The following is a 22,852-nucleotide window of genomic DNA, read 5'->3' as shown; positions in this document are numbered from 1 at the left end:
TCATGAGCATTTTTTTTTTTTTGCTCGTTTTGGCCTCATGGTTTATTTGAAAAATCAACAGAGCTTGAATCAATAGATGCTTTTGATTGACCATGGGTCAAAACGGTCACCTTACTGGTTCTCCCGGGGTCAGCCTGTGACCCAATTGGCTAATGGTTTCTGACATTAAGTGGGAGCTAGCCTCAAAGGCTGCAGGGTGAGCAAAGCTTTCCATCTTTTCCAGCCAAAGACAGAGAACAAGGGCCGCACCTTAATTAAAGCAGAGGAAAACAACGATGCTGAGAGATCGCCTCGAGACATGGACTGCCCCAGGAGACAAACAGAAGCACAGGGAAACCCTGCCCGCCTCCATTTTTCTCCACCTTATCTGTTTACTCCTTGTCCATTTCATGCCCTCATTAAACCCCTCGTCCCCTCTCTTCCTCTATTCCGCTCCTCTTTCCCCCATCGCACTTCTTTCCATCCCTCCATGTGTGTCTCTGTGAGTGTGTGCATGAGGGGCGCTGTCTGCCTGCTGGTTGCCAGGTTACCAGTCTAATTGAGGGGCCTCTGGAGAGTTTCTGTTATCGGAGCCTGAACCCTCTGCTCCGCTTACCGCTCTCATGCTTTCTCATGTTCTTTCTTTTCGAGTACATCTCTCACAATATATCCATCTCAACCTCCTTCACTTTCTCTCCCTCCATCAATTAGAAGTGTGCCATATCATACCGCTTCAGATAATACTGGCATAAAATTCATAGATTTTTTAAAAATTTTATAGAGATGATGGCAGTATTATGACTTCTCCTACTTTCAGCATAGCATCGTCAAATCTTTGTAAGGGTTAAGCTGTATTCTGTACATTGTTATATCATCACTGTGATGTTATTAAAGGGCCATATCACCCACCACCACCATCAAGAAACTTTTTTCAACTTAATTTTTCCTTTAAATTCCTTAAATTGAATGTCAATGATTTTTTCCAGTCTTCCTATCACGTCTCATCTCCACTGCCTCAGAAAGCGCTACGCCGCTCTCGCTTCTCTCTTTCCAGCCATCTCTCTCTTCATTGTGCTCAGCTTGTGTTGTCAATACTCCTCCTGTTACTCTTTCATCTCTGCCTTTCATGTGCTGTCTCCACCAGCCCTTTGGCGTCACTTTCCTCTGGTTATCTGCTGCTCTTTCCTTCCATCTTTCTGCCGCTCCATCTTGCTTTTATCTACCACCAAACATGGCAGGAAATCCTTATCCCGTTACACAACTTGTCCCTCGCCCACAGAGGCTCAAATCCACCCTCCTGACACGCAAATACAAACATGCAGAGGACTAATACAAATGTTTTGTTTGATGATTTGAGTCTTTTTGAGGTTTTCCTAAACCAGAGGGCAGTTTATTAATTCTCAGACTAAGTCTCAAGCATTAAGAGGATGTGCAGGAAGCTGACAACAGATCAGCTTCAGTAAATGCTGATAATGCCACAGAGGTGAGCGCTTACAGCTGTTAGCACCCAGCTTGAAGCCCTTTAACTAAGCTGAAAGTGTAAAAGTACATGAAAAACAGCCTCACATACTAGATCAATCACATTTTTCCAATGCATACACCAAATGTGTGAATCTATTTAAACCTGTTGGAGGACAGAATCTGGACTCTGAAGTTTCTTACTGTATGTTGATAAACCCTTCAAGTGCACCCACAAGGGCCATCCATTTTTCTAGGACCCTCATGTTTCCTTCTCATCACTTCCTCTGCAGCTTTCAGTGCTTCTACACTTGCTTCTCTCCATCAAAGAAGCTCCATCTTTCCCCCCTCAGTGCCTCCCCTGGCATATTCAGCTCATATCTTTTGCCTTTCATCTACCTCTCTGCTTGTTCCCACTCTGCATCTCCACTGCATTGCAGACTTTCTTCCCAAGCAGGGCTGGTTACAGAAAAGAGGATGTACAGCTGTGATGTACTCGCTCTCCTTTAATCATGGCTGCTTCATTCCTCCCAATTCCTTGTTAAAGTGGGACAGAGCTGTCACATGTCCCACCAGAATCACACATGCTCATAAACATGCATGCACACATAGACACAACCCTCCAAGCAGCCATTCACATTTAAATTCTCTATGCACACTGAACCACATGCACCCTCTACATGTAACTCACAGCGCGGAGCACGTTCGCACACACAGTTCAGTCATGACACTGTATACTTGCAGTTTCATGCACACCTCATGCCTCCTTGACATGCATTGGTGAGGCCGGGTGAGGAGGAGGTGGAGGTTAGGCAGGACATTATTCCCTTGAGTCAAGTGCTCTCTTAGCAACCAGACAGCCATCAGATTCACAACACAATCACGTAACCACAAAAGAGAGAAATACTCCTACACAAGTCCGAGTCTCTGCAATGACACACAGGTCCTGCACATGTGCAACAATGTCCTACTTTCAACGTGACATTCAAGGATTTGCGATATGAGATATGAGTCGCACCATCAGCGAAGCTAGCAACAACAAAATCAACACCAGCTTGCCTCTGTAAGACACTGGAATTAAATGAAATTAAACGAAAACCAATGTGTCATGTTGCGCTGAGAAGTACCTGGTAAGAACAGTTTTCCTGGTGGACCATCCTTCACAGCATCCTAGAGCGGAGCTGGCTGAGCTGGGGGAACAGGAGCGGGACTGGGACAAGATTCCCAGCCCTGCAGTGGTATTCCAGTGAAGAGGAGAGGAGGAGTTCCACCCAGTCCTGGATCCAAACTAAGATATTCAAGACTCTAGCTTGCCAGTAAGCTCAGTCTTCACCCTCTGCTTTCTATCTGTTGTTTTTACTGATTGTTTTCTGCTCTGCCTGTTTGCTGAGAGAGAAGGGCAGGGTCTGATCGCTGCTTCCCCAAAGCCGAAAGAGGGAGGGGAGCGAGAGCACTGGAGGAGGGGTGTGAGAACGAGAGAGAGAGGAAAAAGAGGGAGGGAGGGGAGCGCTGAAAAGCAGAGAGTACACTCCCGGTCGCCTTTCTCTGTCTAGTTCAGACTGAAAGGGGGAGGAGCAGCCGGGCGGAGTGTGTGCAGAGCTGGCTGGTGGGGAGAGGGGGTGGTGGAAAAGGGAGGGAGGGTGAGGTCGGTGTGGGCCAGGGTCGGGATGTCATTCATATGGAGTCGTGCCAGACAGAGAGACACACAGAGAGGAAGAGAAGGGCAGAGGAGCGACTTTCTTCTTTAACCTTTATCTTAATCCATTTCTGTGGTGAATTAACAGTCACCAAAGACAGGATGCTGCCGCTGCGTATCAAGCCCCTAATGTGTTTTAGCACCAATTATCCCAAAATGTCAAGTACCAGAAGATGGCATTTAATCTCAAATTTGTAACCTTCCACTTAATATTCAATCAGTTCCTGATTTGAAACAGAATTAAGACAAAAGGCAAAGCTGTGTCACTCCCTCATGTTGGAGGATTTGTACCGTCTTTGTCTCGCTGTGTAAAAGTATATTACGGCACGTACATCTTCCCCTCATTCTCTGTTTGTCCCTTTGCAGGATTATAATCTCATAGTGGCAGATGGCCGTCCTATAATCCACACAGGCCAACCTACTCAGATAATCTCTCCCTTCTCCATCTCTCCATCCATTCCTCTACTCTGACCTCCACCCAATGACTGTCACAAATGCGCCTCTTTGTTCTCTGGTTTGTCTATAATGTTCGATCTCAGATGTAAACATGTGTCCTGCGTCTTGACATTTTTGCAGCTTGGTATCATGGCACAATGTGTATATTATTTTGTAATCAATTTTAGTTTGGACTCTTTATGTAGCCCAAAATTGCAAAAAACAATTCTTCCTCAAAGGGCTTTACACTGTCAATTTTTTTTGCAGAATTTTTGCTGTTTTTTGATTAATCAAGTAATCATTTCAACACCTTTCGTAGCATGTTTGCTTTTACCTACAGCTGTTATTTTCCTCCACCGTCAACACTACCATTAAGGCAGCGGAACAGCTTTGCACCAGAATGTGTGGAATGTGGCGTCCTGATGCAATAAATCATACATCTGTTTCAGCTTTCATTTTTTGTCTTTTTTTTGGCAAGGTAGCAAGCTGCAGACACCTCCTGTTATCTCATCCCTCCTCTCCGGCCAGATCTCTCTATCCGGTATTGATCTCTGTTGGGTGACGCTGCTTCCCCCCCTGATAAGACCACTCTTGGGTTTAATGACCTGGAAGTGGATCGATGAGCTCCCTGCTCTGATCTCTCTGCTCACGCCTGCACATCACTGGCTCTGGTCTGGCCCTCCGTGTGGTGCCCAGCTGGGGAACGCTGGAACAGTGCCCATCCTGTCACACTAACCTTGGATATAATTATCTGTGCATGACATTGACCTGTGATAAACTTGTTTTTCTTCCAGTGAAAGCTACTGACTGGGCCTTGTAAAAGCACTCTTAAGCTTATGCTGAGTTTATAGGCATACAGTAAACAGGGGTAAAATAGTAAAGCCAAGTGATTAATGGCATAGAGATTAAATAGTGGCTGGTGAAGAGAGTCAAACATTTGGCAAGTCAAGGGATCTTTTCTGCCATTCAGTCTCAAGCTGCTGTGTTTCTGTTGCATATGTTAAGTTAGCTGTTTGCTAACACATCAGCCGATAGAACTTGATAAACTGACTTAGTGAAATATGGGTTGCTGCTGAGAATTTGCTTTGGTGTCTACTTTCTGCCCTCTAGTGACTGACAATCTGGATAATAACAGGTGGATTGTAGTGGACTTTTGTTGGACTACGCAGCACAATCACAGGTGAATTCAGCTGCTGATCTGAGACTCTTAAACTCTTGAATTAAAATGAAAGTACAGACTCAATCTGAGTTTCTCTTAAGGTGTTTGGATGCTTCATATGAAGTGTTTCATCTGACTCTCCCCCACCTCTGTGAGTGGTGAGATGAAGTTACAGGTACATGCTTGTCACTAGTTAATTTTAAGCCTGCTTCAGCCCCTGGGGAGTTTATAGGCTTAAAGAGTAAATGACATAAAAATGGAGGCTGATTCCCCTGTAGTAGGGATTCAGTAGCCACGTTGGCATCGATCTAACTTGAAACAAACTTTTGAAAAAAGAAAAAGAAAATGTAAATTAGGCCCTATTTTATCATCCGGTTTGGAGTGAGATGTCTTCAGAAACAACAGCAGAAGCAGCTCCTTTTTCTTCACCTTCTTCTTCTCTTAGAGTGGAAACAGCTTATCAGTCATGTGACTTAAATGTTACATGAGAACTTATTTGGAAAAGGTGTTTTCATCTCCCATTAAATGCATCAACTTTTTCAAAAAGTCAAAAACCACCTCAAAAAACTTTTTGCAAAATCGAGGAAGTTTTTTTTTTTTTTTTTTTTCAACTTTTGCTCGTGCGATACTTTAAAATGCACATAGTAATGCTTTGATGGGAACACGGCCAACGATGCCATGTACTAGCTGCAGGATTAAGATCTTTCCAGCTTCAGATACATTAAAGCCTGACACTTCTCCTCTTTGAATACAAATGCATTGGACTGATTTCTCTTTCTGATGCACATGCACAGCAGGGCAAGTGCATGCACTGGCAGGAGCAAAAAAAAAAAATAAATAAAAAAAAAAATCTTTGATGTCCAACATCTGTGAGCCATGCTTTGATACAAGACGCCACAGCAGCCCCCTTTCTCTCCTCCATCACCATAGCAGCAGTCACTCTGAAGACACCCCCCGCTGACCTTCACACGGTTGTCAAGGTTACAATCTGAGTCATGGCACAGGTGGAGACCGAAACAGCACCTTTTCATCCACACTAGAAAAGAAAACAGTATCTGACACAGCCCCGACTGCACAGTGTGCAGCCCGTGATTCTCAAATTATATGAGTATTAGCCATGTTAAACAGAAACAGCAAACAAACTCCAATAACTGTGATTATGTAAGTGGCCTAAAGAGCACAAAGAAGATTCAGAACAAATATTATTAAGTGGAGACAGGAGGAGACAACAGGCAGGCAGACTGCAGTTTAGCCTCCCGCACAGCGTCCACATTATGAGGTGTTCATCTGGGTGGCGTAGGAGCTAAAAGACAAGTGCCTTTCTGCTAAAATATAGCTGTACGCTGATCCTAATGGCAAACTTCAACGGCACTGTGTAATTTACGTCTGCACAGAGCAGCAGAAATCGCTCACGTCTGTCACTCTCGCTGCGAGGGTGCGCTGGAGTGCACGCCGAGCAGCTCTTCTCATCCTCGTTTCCTCCGCATCAAAACGCCACTCGTGTGGGACTCTGTGTATTTAACTCTGCTATGTGGGCAAATTTGTAGATGCAAACAGAAATAGTGAGTGCCTAATCATAAGTTGCTGATGACAGAGTGAATAGCAAGGTGGCTCTTTCTACTCGTGGGATGCAGAGAGAGCTGGAAATGATACTGTAGGTGGTAAATAATGCCCCGTAACACTCTGTGCAGCTCATGGAAAAGCAGGATTCTCAGTCATGCTGCGACGCCTCCTCCCTTTCTCTGACAAACAGCTTGCCCTCTCTCTTTTTAGCCTCCTTGCCATCTACCCCCTCCTTCCTCTTTCTCTCTCTCTCTCTCTCTCTGGCCTTTCAGTGTGGCTACATTTGCTTTCTTTCTGCCACTTTTCTACTTCTTCCCTCGCTTGCTGCTCGTCTGCCTCCCTCTCCTTCGCAGCAGGAAGAGGGGAGCGCAGATGCTTTTAGTGAGCTGACATTTTGTGCCAGTGTAAAAACACTGCATAGCAAAGCAGGTTGGCTCAGTGTGAGGGCCAGATTCTGGCAGTAATGAGCTCGCTCTGACAGGGAGGAACTGATGTGGAAGGCCAGGGAGAGCAGGCGTGTGTGTGTGTGTGTGTGTGTGTGTGTGTGTGTGTGTGTGTGCTCGGTCTTATGATCAGCCACCAGGGGTTGTTCTAATGAGGACTGTCTCCAGTTTGTGGTGGAAAGCTGGAGCATGTTGTGACCACCAGGCTGTATTAATATTTGTTTCACATTCTTAAATGCGTCAAAAAAATGTGTGTACCAGCTGAGTAAATGACTGACTGACCACCAGTTACACTTGTGCAATGACGAAGTCCATTAAGAAGCAGGAGCTGTGAGTCACAGTGAATAATAAGTAGCTGAGATGGATTACATGGGCTTCTAGTTGTCCTGACTACAGAGGAAAAAAAAACTGTGAAAAGCAAAAAGGAATCATGAAAATGTGGAAAATAACTGACTTTCGTGTAGAGCTGAAACAATTAAGTGATTACTCCATTAATCAGTTAGTTGACTGACAAAGAAATTAACCATTTTTAAAGCACAAAATGGAAAACATTCTGATTCCAGCTCTCAAATATGCAGAGATTGGTTGCATAAATTTAGTTATATATCATTGTTAACTTGTTGGGTTCGACAAAATGAAATACGGTGACATATTTTGACATACTATAGACCAAAGTGATTGAAAAATAATGTGCAGACTTAACTGATAATGACTGTTAGTTGTGGTGGCATGCTTGTGATAACTCATTATAGTTAATGTTGCTCCAGCGTCTCAGGATCTATGTGATAGCTGATTGAATATTTTGGGGTTTTGGAGTGTTGGTTGGACAAAACAAGCAATATGAAGATATCATCTCAGGTTTAAGGAAACTCAAACAGGCTTTTGTTGCTATTTTCTGACATTTTACAGACTAACCGATCAGCTGATGGAGAAAACAACCACGAGCTTCAGCCCTACTTCAGACCGATGGAATGATTATTCTTGTGTTACGGGTATGTGAGGAGATAAAAGTGCTCTGTTACAGCAACAGATGAAGCTCTCTGCATGACCTGGCACAAAGTCTCTCTCTCTCTCTCTCACACACACACACACAATCAAATGAACAGACATCTTAGGTAACAGTCAGAAACATGGAGGCAAAAATACTCTCCTTTTGTTGGGGTCTGTGTGGGTGTGCAGACGTGATTTAAACATGCTTTGTATTTTTAGCCCGATATAAACAGACCAAGTTCTTAACCCACTTCTCTACCTCTCACATGCACACACACACACACACACCCAAACACACACACACAAACACACTCTATAATTAAGAGCAGAAAAGACCAGTGTTTCATGTTTCAGCTCCACCCGAATGAGCATGCATGTCCACGCAAGCACGCACACACACGCTCACCACAAACACAGGCCCCTGAGTGTTCGTGTGTGTCTGACTCAACCCTTTATTCCTCCGACGAGAGAGAGGAGAGGTGATGGATAGGAGTTTAAAACCCTTCACTGCTGGGACAACATGAACCTTCTTTCTCAATTTCCAGCTCTCACTCTCATTTTGTTGCCTTCTTGCAATAAACCTTTTTTTTTTTTTAATCTCCTTCAGCCCTGTTCGTACTTACAAAGCCGGCCTGTGCGCGAGTGTGTGTATATATGTGTGTATTCAGCTCAGCTCTGTAGCGACTATGCGGTATGACGACTGACACAAAGTTATAACATTAGAGGCCGTCTCCTCACTGCTACATAAATCCCCATTTCCTCCACAGCACGCTCTGCCACTCACGGCCCGTGCCCCTCTTTGATAGTTTTCATAGGGTGGAGAAGGGGAGCCAGGCGGAGGGGGGGGAAATGGTCTCCTGCTGTATTTTGGCGGTGTGAGAACATTAGACTATAATGCTTCCTGACAGCTTGAGGAAGAGGACAATTAGCAGGGAACAGGAGTGGGAATGGTAGTGAAGGACAGAGGATGTCTGGGAGAAAGGAAGAAGAAAAGAAGAAGGCGGAGATTCGCAGCTGTGTAGCAAAATGAGTATGAGACTCGGCATGAGGATAAGCTGACTTCCATGCCAGACTGGATTTAACACATGCTGAAGAGGGGTCTGACTCACAGGCCTTGGTGAATCACGCCTGAAGGAATCAGAGGAAGGGTGTGTTTGTGTGACTTATCAATCAGGATGATCAAGCAGACAAACAGTGGTGGAATGTGTAGCTGTAGGCTACGCCTGTCCACCCGAAGCACTGTTACGTTATCTCCACAGCAGCATCTATCTGATTTACTCATGATGCAGCAGGCTCGCCTTGGTGACATGACTCTGGATCATTAAACACATTGGGTGGAGGTGAAATCCACCTCGAAACTTCACCTACACTTACAGCGTCATTATTACTAATCAATACAAATAGGTTTGAATGTTTTTTGTGGTTGTTTACCTGTGCAGAGGAGGAGAGTTTATCAGGCAGCTGGTTAAACTGTACTTTGACACCAGATAAGAGCAGTTAAGACTGTACCACCCCTGTCTAGAACTTAATAATCCGTGGTATTTCTTGCATGTTTATGTGTCTCCTGGTTACAGTTTGTATGTGACATTTTGACAGCCGCCAGCAAGTCGATCTAAACAGCATAAAGTGTTGATTTTTCATGCCTGTGCTGGTGTGTACCCTCTCCAGACAAAACATGGTATAGCAGTCAAACTGATCTCACTTTTCAACCACAGCTGAAGCCCATGGGATCAATGCTGGGCTTGATAAACACTCTTCAACAAACACTACTGCACGTATATGTTTGCCACCTGACACATCAAGCAGACAGCTGGCCATCGGGCACATTTGGCTGACTGAGCATGTTTAATCGCCAGTGGTGGGAGAGCTAACTTACAGGCTGTTCAGCCCTGCCAATCTCATTTTACCCATTTAAGGTAGTTTGTTCTAATGTTTTGCTTCTGCCTTTTTTTTTTTTTTCTTCTTCCACAAGCAAAACACCATCAGCTGACAAGGCTTTACAATGCCAGCTGTGCCTGTCTGACCTATTCTCAATTGGTATTCCTTGTGTATAGAAGAAGACCCTCTAAACAAATTTACTTAGTTTTTGGATTCAACACCCCCTCCATGCAGGTGCATGTGTGTAAAGTGTGTGTTGTAGTTTCAGTTGTGGTGTGTGCAAGTAACATCCTTAGATGACACAAACATTGTGATCAGTCTGGATTTGTTGTGGCTAGTTCTCTGAGTCTGGCTTGCCACTTTCTCTGCAGCTCAAGGTAAAGCAACATTCAAAACAGGTGCTTATTTAAAACAGGATTCAAATACACATGCGCTTCATATGTGACGATATTCTTTCGAGTAGAAACCCACATATGGTCAGCCAGCATGAACCTGCTCTTTGTTAAAGCGTCACCCAGAACGTAGCTCTGAGGAAACTGAGATGCAAGGATGGATGTGCCTCTGGCTCTGCTTCATGTTCCATTCTCCACATATTTCACTTTTCTATTACATACAAACTCAAAAGATGACATGTCACAGCAGAGGAATGTAGTGCCCCGGGATATAATTACATCTGGAGGCTTTTGCCAAACAATTTCTCTGACATTTAGTCTGATCTTTCTGAAGTTTCAACGTGGTTTACAGCCACATCGCTTGCACGTGTCATGTTGAAAAGGATCTGACAAACTGGACATAAAGCACACTTCTACAATTTTCACAAGAGGTCATGTTCTGCTTTACCTGAGTTAAGTGCCCGACTTGCTGTGAGGAATCCAAGGTTAAGCTGGGAAGAAAAATACTCCACTGATAAAAAAGAAGAGGAAAAAAAACATCTACCAGCACTGGCAGACTCTCAGGATACCATGAAAAGAAAAAGATACCCTTTGTGATTTAGTGAGTTGAGTGTGTGCATGTGTGTGTGCATGTGTGTGTGTGTGTGTGGACTAACTGGAGACAGAAAACTGCTCGACTCGAAGGCAGAGGCGGTGCAGTCAGCATGTGTAAGGAGAGAGTGTGTGTGTGAGCTGTGGTGTGCAGAGGGCCGGGCATGTTTCAGCTGGTACCGGCCATGCACGCACACACACACACACACACACACACACACACACACACACACACACAAATGAGGAACAGTGGTTAAGCCTAGGGGGCTGAACCAGACACCAGAGCCTCAGAGCACGCTCTCCACACCTGGCAGAAGTCCTGCCCTCCCATCTCTGGAGCCTCCTCCCACTTCCTACCCATGTATACGTTGACTATCTACTCCCCCAACAATAACTCTGACCCCACAAACCTTCTCTCACCTCCCCCCTCTTCCTTCTGATCCCACCTCTCTGCCTCAAAGCTTTTGCCACTCTCCTAAATTCAGACTCCCCTGCTTTGTTTACCCATGCAGGACCTAACTTGTGCCTATTTATATCCACTATAACTGCACTCAAGACCTCCCAAGCCCTACAATTTCGTCCTTCTCCTACCCTCTGTCCCTGCACGTAGCACAGTCTGAGTACTGGGAGAAGGTAGTAGTTAGGTTGTTAGTGGAGGGTAGCGAGTACAGTTCAACTGCTGAACTTGTACATAATCACAGAGCACAGCGTAGAGAGCCTTTGCTCTAACCTCTCTCTGCTTCTTTCTCATGCTTTTATTTTCCACAGCCCTTGAGTGCTTTACTGGGGCAGAGAGCTCCACACTTGTACAATTCGATTTGGCTCTTGGCCTTTCTACTGTTTACATGATATGGTGTGCTTGAGCAGCACCTTCCTATTAAGCAGATGTTCATCGACCTGTTACTTCCTCCGACAGCTGGAAACAGGCAAAAGTAAACTGTCACATCTGTCCTTCACAGCACAGAGATTATACATTTAGAAGTTGTCCAACTTTTTAGAAGGCAGACATACTTTTGGCAATTTGTAATCTCACGTTACACAAGTTATGTATTAATTTATACAATTTTGATGGTCAAAATTGTTGCAGCAAAGGCAGATATACTGTGAGCTTTATTTCCTAAAACAAGGATACGACATTAACTGTATAAAACTATGCAACGTGTGCAATAACTACTGAGACATGATTAGGACAAGTTCAGTAGAGTGTGTGTGTGTGTGTGTGTGTGTGTGTGAGAGAGAGAGAGAGAGAGAGAGAGAGAGAGAGAGAGAGAGAGAGAGAGAGAGAGAGAGAGAGAGAGAGAGCAGCAGCGGGGCTGCAGGTCTCAGCACAGGCCATATCTTTCTAACCACAGTTTGCCCATGGGGTGCTTTTAAATTGTGTGAGTAAGTCTGGGTGTGTGCACTCTGAGATTGAAAAAGAAATAGCCTGCAGGCATCAATTTAATACTATTCTGGGATGCACCTTAGACAACACAGGTAAATTTCTGAGTATGGCTATTCATACATGTAGACTGACCCCGTGTCTGCCTTTTTCACCTCAAGAGCGGCCTGGAAGAATAATGTTATTGTTTATCTTTCAGGGGTGCGGAGCTAAATGGAGGATTGGGGGTAGTGTTACCCCTGGCATACTTGAGGTCCCTGTGGGCCCCTCTCTGCCACGCGACTGCAGAACTCATTAGAAACAAATTACAGACAGGTCAGCACAGCCCTCACCCACAGCAGGCAGAAACCACACCCTAACTAAACACACCTGCACCAATATGACTGGTTCATTGATACAAAAATGAAACAGCATGCAGGATAAGTGAAGGCTGTTATGGCACAGACTAGTGCGTTTGCCAAAGTATTCTGTGATAATCTACAGACCTACAGCACACAGATGATGTCTTTGCGTGGTGAAAATCAATGCAAATCTATTGGGTGTGTTTAAATAAATCAATAACAAGCAATAAATCCAAATAAGGGAGTAGCTTAACATTTGGCTTAATTGTAAAAAATGATGCAGGAGATACAGGCACATAACAGGCTGTAACTCCTGAACTTGTTTACATTTCAGACTGTGTATGAATTAAACAAACATGAAAAAATATGTTAATTGGGTAGTTTTAGAGGTCCTGGTAGGCCAGTAGGACAGTTTCCAGTCTTCATGCTACGCTGAGGTAATCCGCTGCTGGCTGTAGCTTCATAATTACTGTACATGAAAGCTGCCTCAATCTTGTCATCTAACTCTTGGGAATAAAGTGAATAACTGTACTTCCCCAAGGTACATTAACTCTTCAAAGACCTGCAGACTCTACTGTGACTCCACAGACAAGGCAAAAGGGGCTGGCATGGAGATGTGGACAGCACAACAGGAAGAGGTGTCAATGCTAGTGACTGTATGTGTATGGTTTACAGCTCATTTGGCCCGATCCGTATTTGAAAATGTTCTTATATACAAGCAAATGTGTTTATATGGTGTATTGTAGCTGTTGCATCTGACTGGAGACCAGCCAAACCAGCCTCCAGGCACTTAGCGACCACTACAGATTATTAGCTTTGAGCTTCACTGTGTCTCGTCTCTCTGAAAGCACAGATGCTTTTGGAGCTCTACTGAAGCATGAATATCTCCGTCCCGCTGGACCCCGGCAAACATCCCAGACAGACAGACCCCTCTATACATGAACACACGCATCATCTCGCTGGTGGGTACCGCCTGAGCGGATGACTAAATATTTAACAACATTTTAAAAGCATCAAGCCTTCCTTTCCCCCCAGGGTGTCTGCTAAGTCCTGCAAATTTAAGAATTAAGAAACTCAGCTGTCCCCTGGCACAGGAAGACACCGCCAGTGTCTTGTGGGAATGTCTCAGTGTCTAAACTGACACTTGACTGCTTTTGTGCTCTTCTTGGCAGGTTAGCATAGGGTCAATACGAGCAAGCCACCATACTGTATGTGGAAGCTCAAGATAGGACTAAAGAAACCAAGAGATCAAATTACACATCAGACGCTCTGTATTGGATTGTACTGATATTGTTCACATGATGGGCATGCCTGTGTGGAAGTAGCAACAGCTCTTAAGCGATTCTAAGAGAGGGATTGTTCAGGATATGAGCTTGAGTCTGCTGTTTTTCTGCTATATCTCCTCTGCTCTGTGCACAGGTGGGATTACACGGCTAATTCCAATTTCTTATCTACACAGGGCCATCAAAATCTGAGGCCCAGTCTGAGGGTTGGTTCTTCCTTGTAATAGGAGAGACAGTTGGAAGATGTGGCACTTTATCACCATCAGGACCAGACTATCTCTATCTACCACACCAGGCCTGGTCTATGGTACCTTCATGTTCACACGTGTGAGACCTGCAGAGACAGAGAATGAGTCTATGGTGAAAAGCATGTGTGTGAATGTGTGTGTGTGTAGAAGATAGCAGCTGCATGCAGAGACAGAGGCCCTCTTTCAAGAGATTTTCCTCCACCCAGGTCAATTATATCACAGCCCACTGCCTGGGGAGAGAAAGAGAGAGAGAGACGGAGGGAGAGCAGACTTTCCCCAGACTAAAGCAAACCAGGATGTGACCTTCTCGGTTAAGATGGACAGCAGGTAATGAACACTGACACAAACACATGAGCCACGTGGCCCCTGAACTGCCTGGTCCTAAAGATACCATCTTCCCGTCCTTTCCTCCCTCTTTCCTTCCTCTCATCCCCCCACTTCTCCCACTGCATTCCTGCCATGCCTCAGGGAGACAGAGGGGGCCTCCAGGACAGACAAACAAAGACACACAACACACACAACATGCTCACAATGGCACTGGCTGCAGCCATTGTCTGTGTGCACTGAGGACAAGGTCTTGGTGCTTGCATACCAAAAGAGAACAGCAATCCCCCTTCCTCAAGCGCACATTTGCCCTTGCTTAGTTTCTACTTTGACGCAAGAGCTAAGTGAATACACTGAAACTGTGGCCGCTGTAAACAATTTTCTCCTGCTCCTCCCTAAACATTTTCAAAGCTACACCCTTTTGGACCCACAGACTGACAATAAACCATAAATCTCTTGCTGGGGCTGCGATTTAAACTGAGTGATGTCACGAGATTGTAAGTGAATCATAACAGCCTTTAGCGCTGGAGCTGCTGGTGTGGCATGAGAGGCCTGTAGCAGCTCTCTGCTGAATGTCAATGCAACGCTGACCTCTTCTGGTAGAAACACCACATGGCCACAACAAAGGACCTCCAGAGCTTTTCTAATAGGTTAAACAGACACAAGACTGTAATGTCAGCAAGAAATCTTTGCTGAAGTTGATATCTGCCCAGAGTCATCAAATATTAACAATCATTTGCTAAGATACCTCTTGCTAATACGAATGACATGCCCGCATTTTTGAGAGTAACTAAGTCCAGTTTGTTTGCACTGTGGAACTAAATGAAGGTTCTCTGCATCTGTGCACTTATGTAGTGCAGACTTCTATGATGGTCACGTTAATAGCTGGGCCACATAGCTTAGCGCTACATTAGCCGACTAATCCCTCTTCCTTACTCCAGCTAGCCTAACCTCATGCTTCCAGGGCCCATCTGACACGGATAACTGCTGGATTACAGATGCCCACCAGAGCATGGGAAAACCAAGAAAAAATGATGTGTGAGATAACCTTTGACACACATAAGCAGAAATATATCTAAAAAAACAAAAAAACAAACAAAAAAATGTTTACAAGAAAATGCAGAAGCAAGATGAAAAATTACTTAAGACACTTACGGAGGTATAGTTGGTCTTGCCCATGTTGTGGTTCTGGTTCTGGTTGAGGTTCTGGTTCTCCTGCTCTCTGCACTGCAACCCAGCCAGGTGTCTCTCCAGGGCTGCCCAGTCCATGGTGGGCAGAGGCTCCTCCTCTACGCCCTCCTCCTCTCTGTAACCCCCCATCCGTCCCCCATTCACTCCACTGCCTCCTCCTCCTCCACCACCACCACCACCACCACCACCACCCCAGCCAGTGCTGCGGCTCCCCCTGCCATGACTGGAGCTGCGGTGGCTGGGCTTGGGAGTCCCTGGGCCCCCCTGTGGTGTGCCAGGGGAGTGGACCTGGTTGCTCCTGGGCAAAATCAGATTACCGTTCTGTTTCAGTTCCTCGGGGACGGCTGCGACTGAAGTGGCAGTGTGTCCGCCGGGGGCCGGGAGGGGCGGGACAGTCTTGACTTCCTGGAATTCTTCAGCAAGGCTACGACTGTTCACTGTCTTCCTGTAGCCTTCGCCAAGGCCGTCAACCCCTACAACACCCCCTCCGCCTTCCTCCTGACCAGGAGGCTGTGGAGAGGTGTAGTCCTCCCCGTACTCGCTCTCCCACTCCTCTATCACCTTCTTCTTGTACTCTTGGTAGTCCTCATCCTCCTCATAGTCCTCTAAGGTGACCAGGTCCAGAGAGGGGGAGGATTTGTAGTCCTCCAAAGTGGCCAGGTCAAGAGAAGGGGAGCAAGGTGTAACCTTGTTGGAGTTGGACTCTGAGCTGGAGCGACTGGATGCATCACTCCCCAGGTCCATGCCATCCTCCCGGTAATCCTGCAATGACAAAGGAACAGAGAAAACGAGTGAACCTGAGGGACAAGTATGCAGAAAGAACAACAGTTTAAAAGAGAAGAGAAGGAACGAGGAGAATGAAAAGAGAATTTAGGGAAGTTTGTAGACTTAGATTAGTCACATCAATGTTGTGGTTTGAGACAGGCAACCACAAAGCACTTCCTGTCCCACAGGAACTTCCCTTCTGCACAGAATTTTGCCGTCACTGTCTCTCTTGGACTTGCTGAGGAGCCTTCTGCTGTACAACTGTACCGCTCCAAAGCCTCCCAGTCGTAGCAGACCGGGCCAACTGATTATACATTCCTCTGTATTGGTGAATGTGTCCTTGTGTGTGTGTGGGCTTGTGCAACACTTGACACACACAGCGAAGGCGGAGTCCGTGTGGCTGGATGTGTCAGAATAATATCCCACCACCCACTGCTACATCTGCACAGCACCACAGGGACAAAACAGGGTGTTATGAGGGGCGAGAGAGAGTGACACTGACATGTCAATACACAACACACCAAACTGTGACACGGACAGATGAGTCCAGGGTTGTTGTCTAACCTTGAGTGCGATGCCCCCGCAGAGCCCCAATTCCCGTCTGACTGATTAGTTCACAGCTAATGAAAACGTCCGCGTTGTTTACAACCCTCCACAAATCTCCACCTGACCTGAGCCTTCTCTTGCCGAGTTATCAGGAGCGCATTATCACAGCGCCTCACACCACTTTTAAAAGTTAATGAAAAGGAAGGAGCAGCAAAATTTCTCTCAGGGCAAAGAGAAATTAACGACACATTCCTACGTGATCCACATTATGAGTTGCTCTGGAAAATAAATTAATTACGAAGATTGCTGATTACTGGTTTGGACCGGGAGGACTTACAGTATTTGTTTCCTCTTACACAGGAGGGAGAAACTGCAATTCATACAGTAATATCCACATGATAATAAGCTTTGCTGAGTTATGGCTACCAGACCACACCTGTGCAGACACCGGCTGTTGACGTCAAAGGACAGCGCAGAAAATATCTATGTTGGGGCAAAGCAATATGACTCAGCATCTTGGAGACGAGCTATACAAATTGCTGATGCAGGGTAGAGACATAAGCCACTTTATGCTGAGGAACTTGCATTTCTCTGTGCAGTGCTAACAGGTCAATGAGAGTGGAGGCAAAGCTAGTGCAGGGATGAAGACAGCCTGGCCCCCCCACCCCGGCTGCACAAATGGGACCACAAAGCCACATTTTGCCTTGGCACTATGGCTGGGTGTCATTACATAGCAAAACAATGCTTAAAAAAAAAAAAAAAGCTTTGACAACATATTGCATTGGCACTGGGGTGTTGGGACCTCCAGGGTGTTCAGAGGGAGAGTTAAATGTCAGTGTTATTTTACTCCCTCATGAATTAGACCTGTGACACTAATGTTAGATCATGGCTTTGCTTGTTTAGCAGCAATAACGTGAAATCCTACATTCAGTTCCTTGGGATGATTTCAAACAATCTGTGGGTTCTTCACATGAAAACTCCAGGAGCCCCTGTAGGTTTACGACTGAATAGAAGGGAGGGAGGTGGGGGGGCTTAAGGGCACATAACATTACCAGCCTACTTATGGCCTAACACTCTTCAAGAGCCGGAGCTTGTAAAAAGAAACATTTAGGCTTGAAAATGTTGCATTGATGGTGGTTATTTTATGGTACAGTATATCAATCTGTCAGCACAGCGGAGAGCAACCTTACCGACGTGCTCATCGAGCGCGCTGGATCACTGCGCGGTCACCAGCCCCTGTGGTGTGTGAACCAGCTTGTCATCTTGGCTTTGTCACCCTTCAAGTTCTATAAAAAACCCCGCTTCAGGAGCCGGGTGGGTTTTCCTCCTCCAAAGTAGGAAGACCGCGAAGTAGAAGCAAGAGTATCCGAGCTGCGATCGCGTTTTCAAATCTCGGCCACCGCTCCGGTTTTCCTTCAAGTGTGCAGCCTCCACACAGCGCTCGGTTTCCAGATATTATCGCGTCAATACACGGTGGTCACATGAGCCCCGATTAAAATAATGTAATCATTTAAAGTGTGTTTGTGTGAGAGAGAGAGGGCGAGAGAGAGAGAGAGAGAGAGGAAGGCGCTGCAAGACGGCAGGCTGGAGCGGTAAAGCTGATCCGCTGTGGGATTAACCGAAGCGCAGGCAGACCACGCAGGCTGGATTTGGCCACAAAATACATGCAAATTGACAGCTGCACCGATCCCCACCCCGCAGCCGGGCGGGTGTTTTGGGGTGGTGGTGTGGGAGGAGGATGAAGGGGGGGGGGCGTTTAATTTACGTGACTACCCCTCACACAACTCTGCCCGTCGTTCTCTCGGGTGGTTTGCAAGGGGACATCATCGCATACGCCCAGTCTTTGCGTGCATCGAGCGCACTCCAAGTGGCATTGCTGCACGCATGACAGTTGCGTGGTTACATCTGGCAACATATAGGCTATAATATCTTTTATTGATCGAAAAAGACACATTACTCAGGCTATAAACATTTTGGATAATGCGCGTGCGTTTCTTTTAATTTGCCATCGGCTACTCATATGATGTAATGTTGCCAAAAAGTCCCAAGAGGAACCCGATATCCCCCCGGCAACAGCGGTGACAGAAACGCCCAATATCACATTATCACATGGAGGATGACACCCACCACAGCTGTGACCAGCCTGACCCCCCGAGTAGATTCACTATCATCGGTCAAAACTGTCCCCGCCTGCGTTAACAAACCCTCCCCGTGCTAAAAGTGGCCTGGATGCAACACTAGTGCCATTTAAACGAGCCGATACTCACTGTCATCATCTTTGTAGCTTCCCCGTCGCGTCTCAAGACATTGTAAAGTGTAAATCCCAGCTGTTAGACAACGGTGATGGTGCTGACTTGTTTCACAGCAGCTTTATTTTAAGGGCGGGTGGCGGTGGTGGTGGTGGTGGGGCTGGCTTCGCTGGAGAAATTACAGAGAGCCAGTGGATAATTCAGTACAGTCATCGCTCTGAGTGTAGTCTGTCCACAGATGAGCCAAAAGGAGTCTCGATAGAAAAAGAATCGTCTTAAAATCCCAGCAGGTCACCGCCGCTTCTCTCCTCTCCTCCCCGGCACACAGGAAGATGCCCAACCAACAGTTCAGCCTGCGCTCTCTCGCTCCCACGTCAGCTGGAAAATAAATACGCTCGGAGTAAAGTGCGTCCTCTTATATTGTGGGCTTACGCACGTTTCGCTTGCACCCAGGCATCCGGCTCGATATCGCCCCGTTATTGCCAAGAAGCAGGACTTAACAACTAAGCGCAAAGCAAGCACGCCGCTGCTCCCCGGCTGCTGGCACAGGTTCGGCGTTTGTGGCCGCGCTCTCCTCCAGACGAGCCGGCTCACTGTCGCAGCCTGCAGCTCCGACGAGAAAAGTGACGACGGCAGAACACAACTAAAGCCCAACCTTCTGCACCCACTGACCTTGCAAGCGGCAGAGAGAGGGAGAGAGAGATGGATTGAGTGAAAGAGAGAGTGAATTATTAAACACACTTCTCCTGTTCTGAATTTAGGATATTTGCAGACCTTTTTTTAAAGACACATATAAAAATAATAATAAAAAAAACCCCTCAGGGAGCTCAAGGATCCTGTTGTTACATTTACTATTTGGCTTCACCTGGTTAAAACAAAGGCTGTCTTTCAGTTTAGTGGCACACCTGTGCAATCTAATGCAATCCGACGCAACGGCCCTGAAATTTGTGCAAAAAAAGTTGTGCAGCCCGCACAGCCAGTAGCCACAGAGAGCAGACACCATTAAAGGTAAAGGTTGGGCCACAATGTTATATAAAAAATACTGCTTTTCATTTTACAAAACTATAATTTCCAATCGCAAAGGGCAAGTTGATCATCAAACACCTGCACATCAAATATCACATATTGCTCAGAGACCTCCATATTAGATTAACAGAGCTGGAGAAATCCCAGCCGTGCACGAGGAGCTCAGTCTCTCCATCAGCTCACACACCATTAAAGGCCCTCAGCACTGCTGACATCCTGCGTTTCCGGCCAATGCTTTCTTAAGTTTTCCAATGTTTGCATATTCCACCTTTCTAATGCAACCCAGTGCAACAACACCACTACACCACAGCCTTGAAAAATCACCCATCATCCACCCATCCTGATGCTTTGCCAACAAAAACTGAACATTGAAAGTTTCACAAATAAATACAGTGATTAATACTGAATTGCTGAAACTATTAGTTGATTAATCTTTAGCCAGTGGGCAGAAAATTAACCAGTGAATATTCTGATATTTAGCTTTTTCGCTTTTCAAATGTCAGGATTTGCTGCTTTCCTTTGTCATAAAAGGCTTTAAATTAAACATCTTTTGGTTTTGTACCATTGGTTGTACGAAAAAAGGAAGCAATTTAAAGACCTCAACTAGGGCTGTGCGGATTTTGATGTTTAATTGGCTAAACGATTAGTCACTTAATGAAGTAAATAGACAGCAGATTTATTGCTAATATCCTGTTCACTGGCAGTTTTTTAATTTCATTTTTTTTTTGTCTCACATGGGGATTACTCTCACTGGATGAAAACACTGTCGCAAACATACGGATTAACACACACACGCAGATGGCAGCTGCAGTGTCAGAGCTGAAGAAGGGTTAACACCAACATGGCATGATATCTTCATGTTGCATTCTGTTTCCTCTCGCAACAGCTGGTAATTTCCATATTCCGAAATGGAGATCAAGCTAAATGTGATAAACCAATCCCACCCACAGCAGGAGTAAAACGTACTCCAAAGCATTTGTACAACAAGCATCACGATTAGGAACCGAATCCTGTGTCTCTTCAGCGGTGAGCCAAACATTTGGAAATACAAAAAGCGCTGCAACGTACTTCAGTCGTGTTGTTGGGGATCTGTCAGCTCTGCACGGCCGGCTGGGCGCAGCATAGATGTGAGATGTTTGAAGGATGGGAGTTGTCCTCAGTCATGGTGCGTTGATTGTATAATAGCAGCACAAATGAGTTCATCCATGTAATAACAGAGCAGCACTTCAAAGACCCCTGGCTGAGCCTCCCCTGACACTACAGTTGGGACAGCACAAGTGGGGATCTCCCCAAAGAGGAGACAGCAGGAGTCCATGCTATTGCCACCACCCCATTCCCGGCCGCTGCTTTCAACTCTCTTATCAGCCCCTCCACTCCACCCCCTGCTTTTCCTCCCCAATTCCCCAAACATTAATCGGTCATAGTGAAGAAAAATGAAAAGTTGTACTGAATGCCTTTAAGGAGGATAAGCTACTTTCTTTTTTTCTTTTTTTTTTTTATCTCGGAGAGAATGTGAGGACTATAAGTTCATATGCTCACCAGGCAATAGAATTATCATTAACTTGTCAACAGGAGGCCAATATAGTTTGAGTCACTCTTGCACACACACAGTTTGCTTTCTTTGAAGTCTCCATTTCCCTTTAGCATCAAAGCCTCTGAAAACACTTCTGACATGGCATCCTTTCCCTCAGCGAATTGTTTCACAGAACAATAAAAGCAGAAACAAGCTGGAAGTCAGTCGGGCCAGATGAAGATGTCCACGATATGTCACATCAGAGCTCTCTGATCCATGTCTTCATCACACCTGGAAGAAGAAGATGACTTTCATTGTACTTTTGATTGAAGAGGTGGTCAAAGAAAGTTCACCGTGCGGCACTTCAGGCGCATCGGAACAATCGGCTCCTCTCTTCTTGTTTTGTTTTTTTCCCCACTCGACCAAGAAGCGGAGTCTGTCAAACTGCCATTCAATGGGATTTACCAATCACCGAGGGGCAGAAACATGTGGAAAAACAGCCAGGTCTAGATCTACAGTATCTGGGAAAGCTTTGCACTATCTGACTGCCTAACAGTCCATCCGCCGCAGCTATCTGGCAGGAATCACTGAAGGCCCATTTCTGACAGAGAGATAAGGCCGGAGAGAAGAATGCCCCTCAGATAATACCGAAAAGTCAGGCAACATCTTCCTCTGCTTATATCTGTCTCACAGGCGTTTAAAAAACAGGGCGCTCCTGACAGTCGGTGAGAAATTGAAACTGTCTCTGCCTTGTCAGGAACTCACCAACTCTAACGGAGAGACACCGAAAGTGACCTTGGAGGATTCTCCCTCTCACTTTTTCCTCTCTCCCTCCTCTCTTCTCAGGGGCCGAGGGGAAGAGCTCACCTTGAAATAAGACTCGGGCAGAACCAGATGACAGAAAATGAAGCGTCAGAAACATGACTGTGGTACAAGGAGCAGACCTGCAGATGGGAAATGTCCTGCCTGTTTATGAGAGACACGGGGGCCACGAGAGGCCGGACAATAGACTCAACACCCAGGTCTCTCACCGTGTCATGTCTTTTTCAGATAAAGAAGACCCAGTCCTGCCATTTATTTCATCCTGTCGTGACAGAAATCTTTACACTTCACTGCAAACCTTTTAAATGTCCCCCCTTAAACACTTGTACCACTTAAATGACTCCTTACCTCATGCCAAGAAGAGTCTTATGTACTAGGCTGTATGAAAGTGACTCCTACATGTAAGGGTAAATGGAAAATTGTAAACATTTACCAACCTATTACTGTCTTAGAAACACTGAGGGTTTTTTCTGTGTCTCTCTTGTTCAATCTTGTCTGTAGAGGATTTCTATAAGAAGGTCTCGAAGAAGCAATTTGGTCGTATTGTACCACAAACCTGACTGTACTTAAACTAGTTGT

The 22,852-nt window shown here is 45.7% G+C and overlaps 1 protein-coding gene across 5 annotated transcripts in view; it reads right to left on the bottom strand.

Annotated features, from left to right (window-relative positions):
* Nucleotides 1-22,852, bottom strand: part of schip1 (schwannomin interacting protein 1) — a 191,277-nt gene that overhangs the window by 21,813 nt on the left and 146,612 nt on the right. For 2 of the 5 annotated variants that reach the window (XM_076735488.1, XM_076735489.1), the window contains exon 9: nucleotides 15,317-16,114. In XM_076735488.1, the coding sequence (XP_076591603.1) occupies nucleotides 15,317-16,114 (798 nt within the window). Of the gene's footprint in view, nucleotides 1-2,564; nucleotides 3,018-15,316; nucleotides 16,115-17,853; nucleotides 18,321-18,930; nucleotides 19,544-22,852 lie in introns of those variants that run through there. The other 3 variants (XM_076735491.1, XM_076735490.1, XM_076735492.1) reach the window with 3 other exon arrangements.

The sequence above is a fragment of the Chaetodon auriga genome, chromosome 7 (assembly GCF_051107435.1).
Source record: "Chaetodon auriga isolate fChaAug3 chromosome 7, fChaAug3.hap1, whole genome shotgun sequence".
In the NCBI taxonomy this organism is placed as follows: Eukaryota; Metazoa; Chordata; class Actinopteri; order Chaetodontiformes; family Chaetodontidae; genus Chaetodon; species Chaetodon auriga.
The sequence above is the reverse complement of the archived record's forward strand: the minus strand, read 5'-3'. Positions and strand labels throughout refer to the sequence as shown.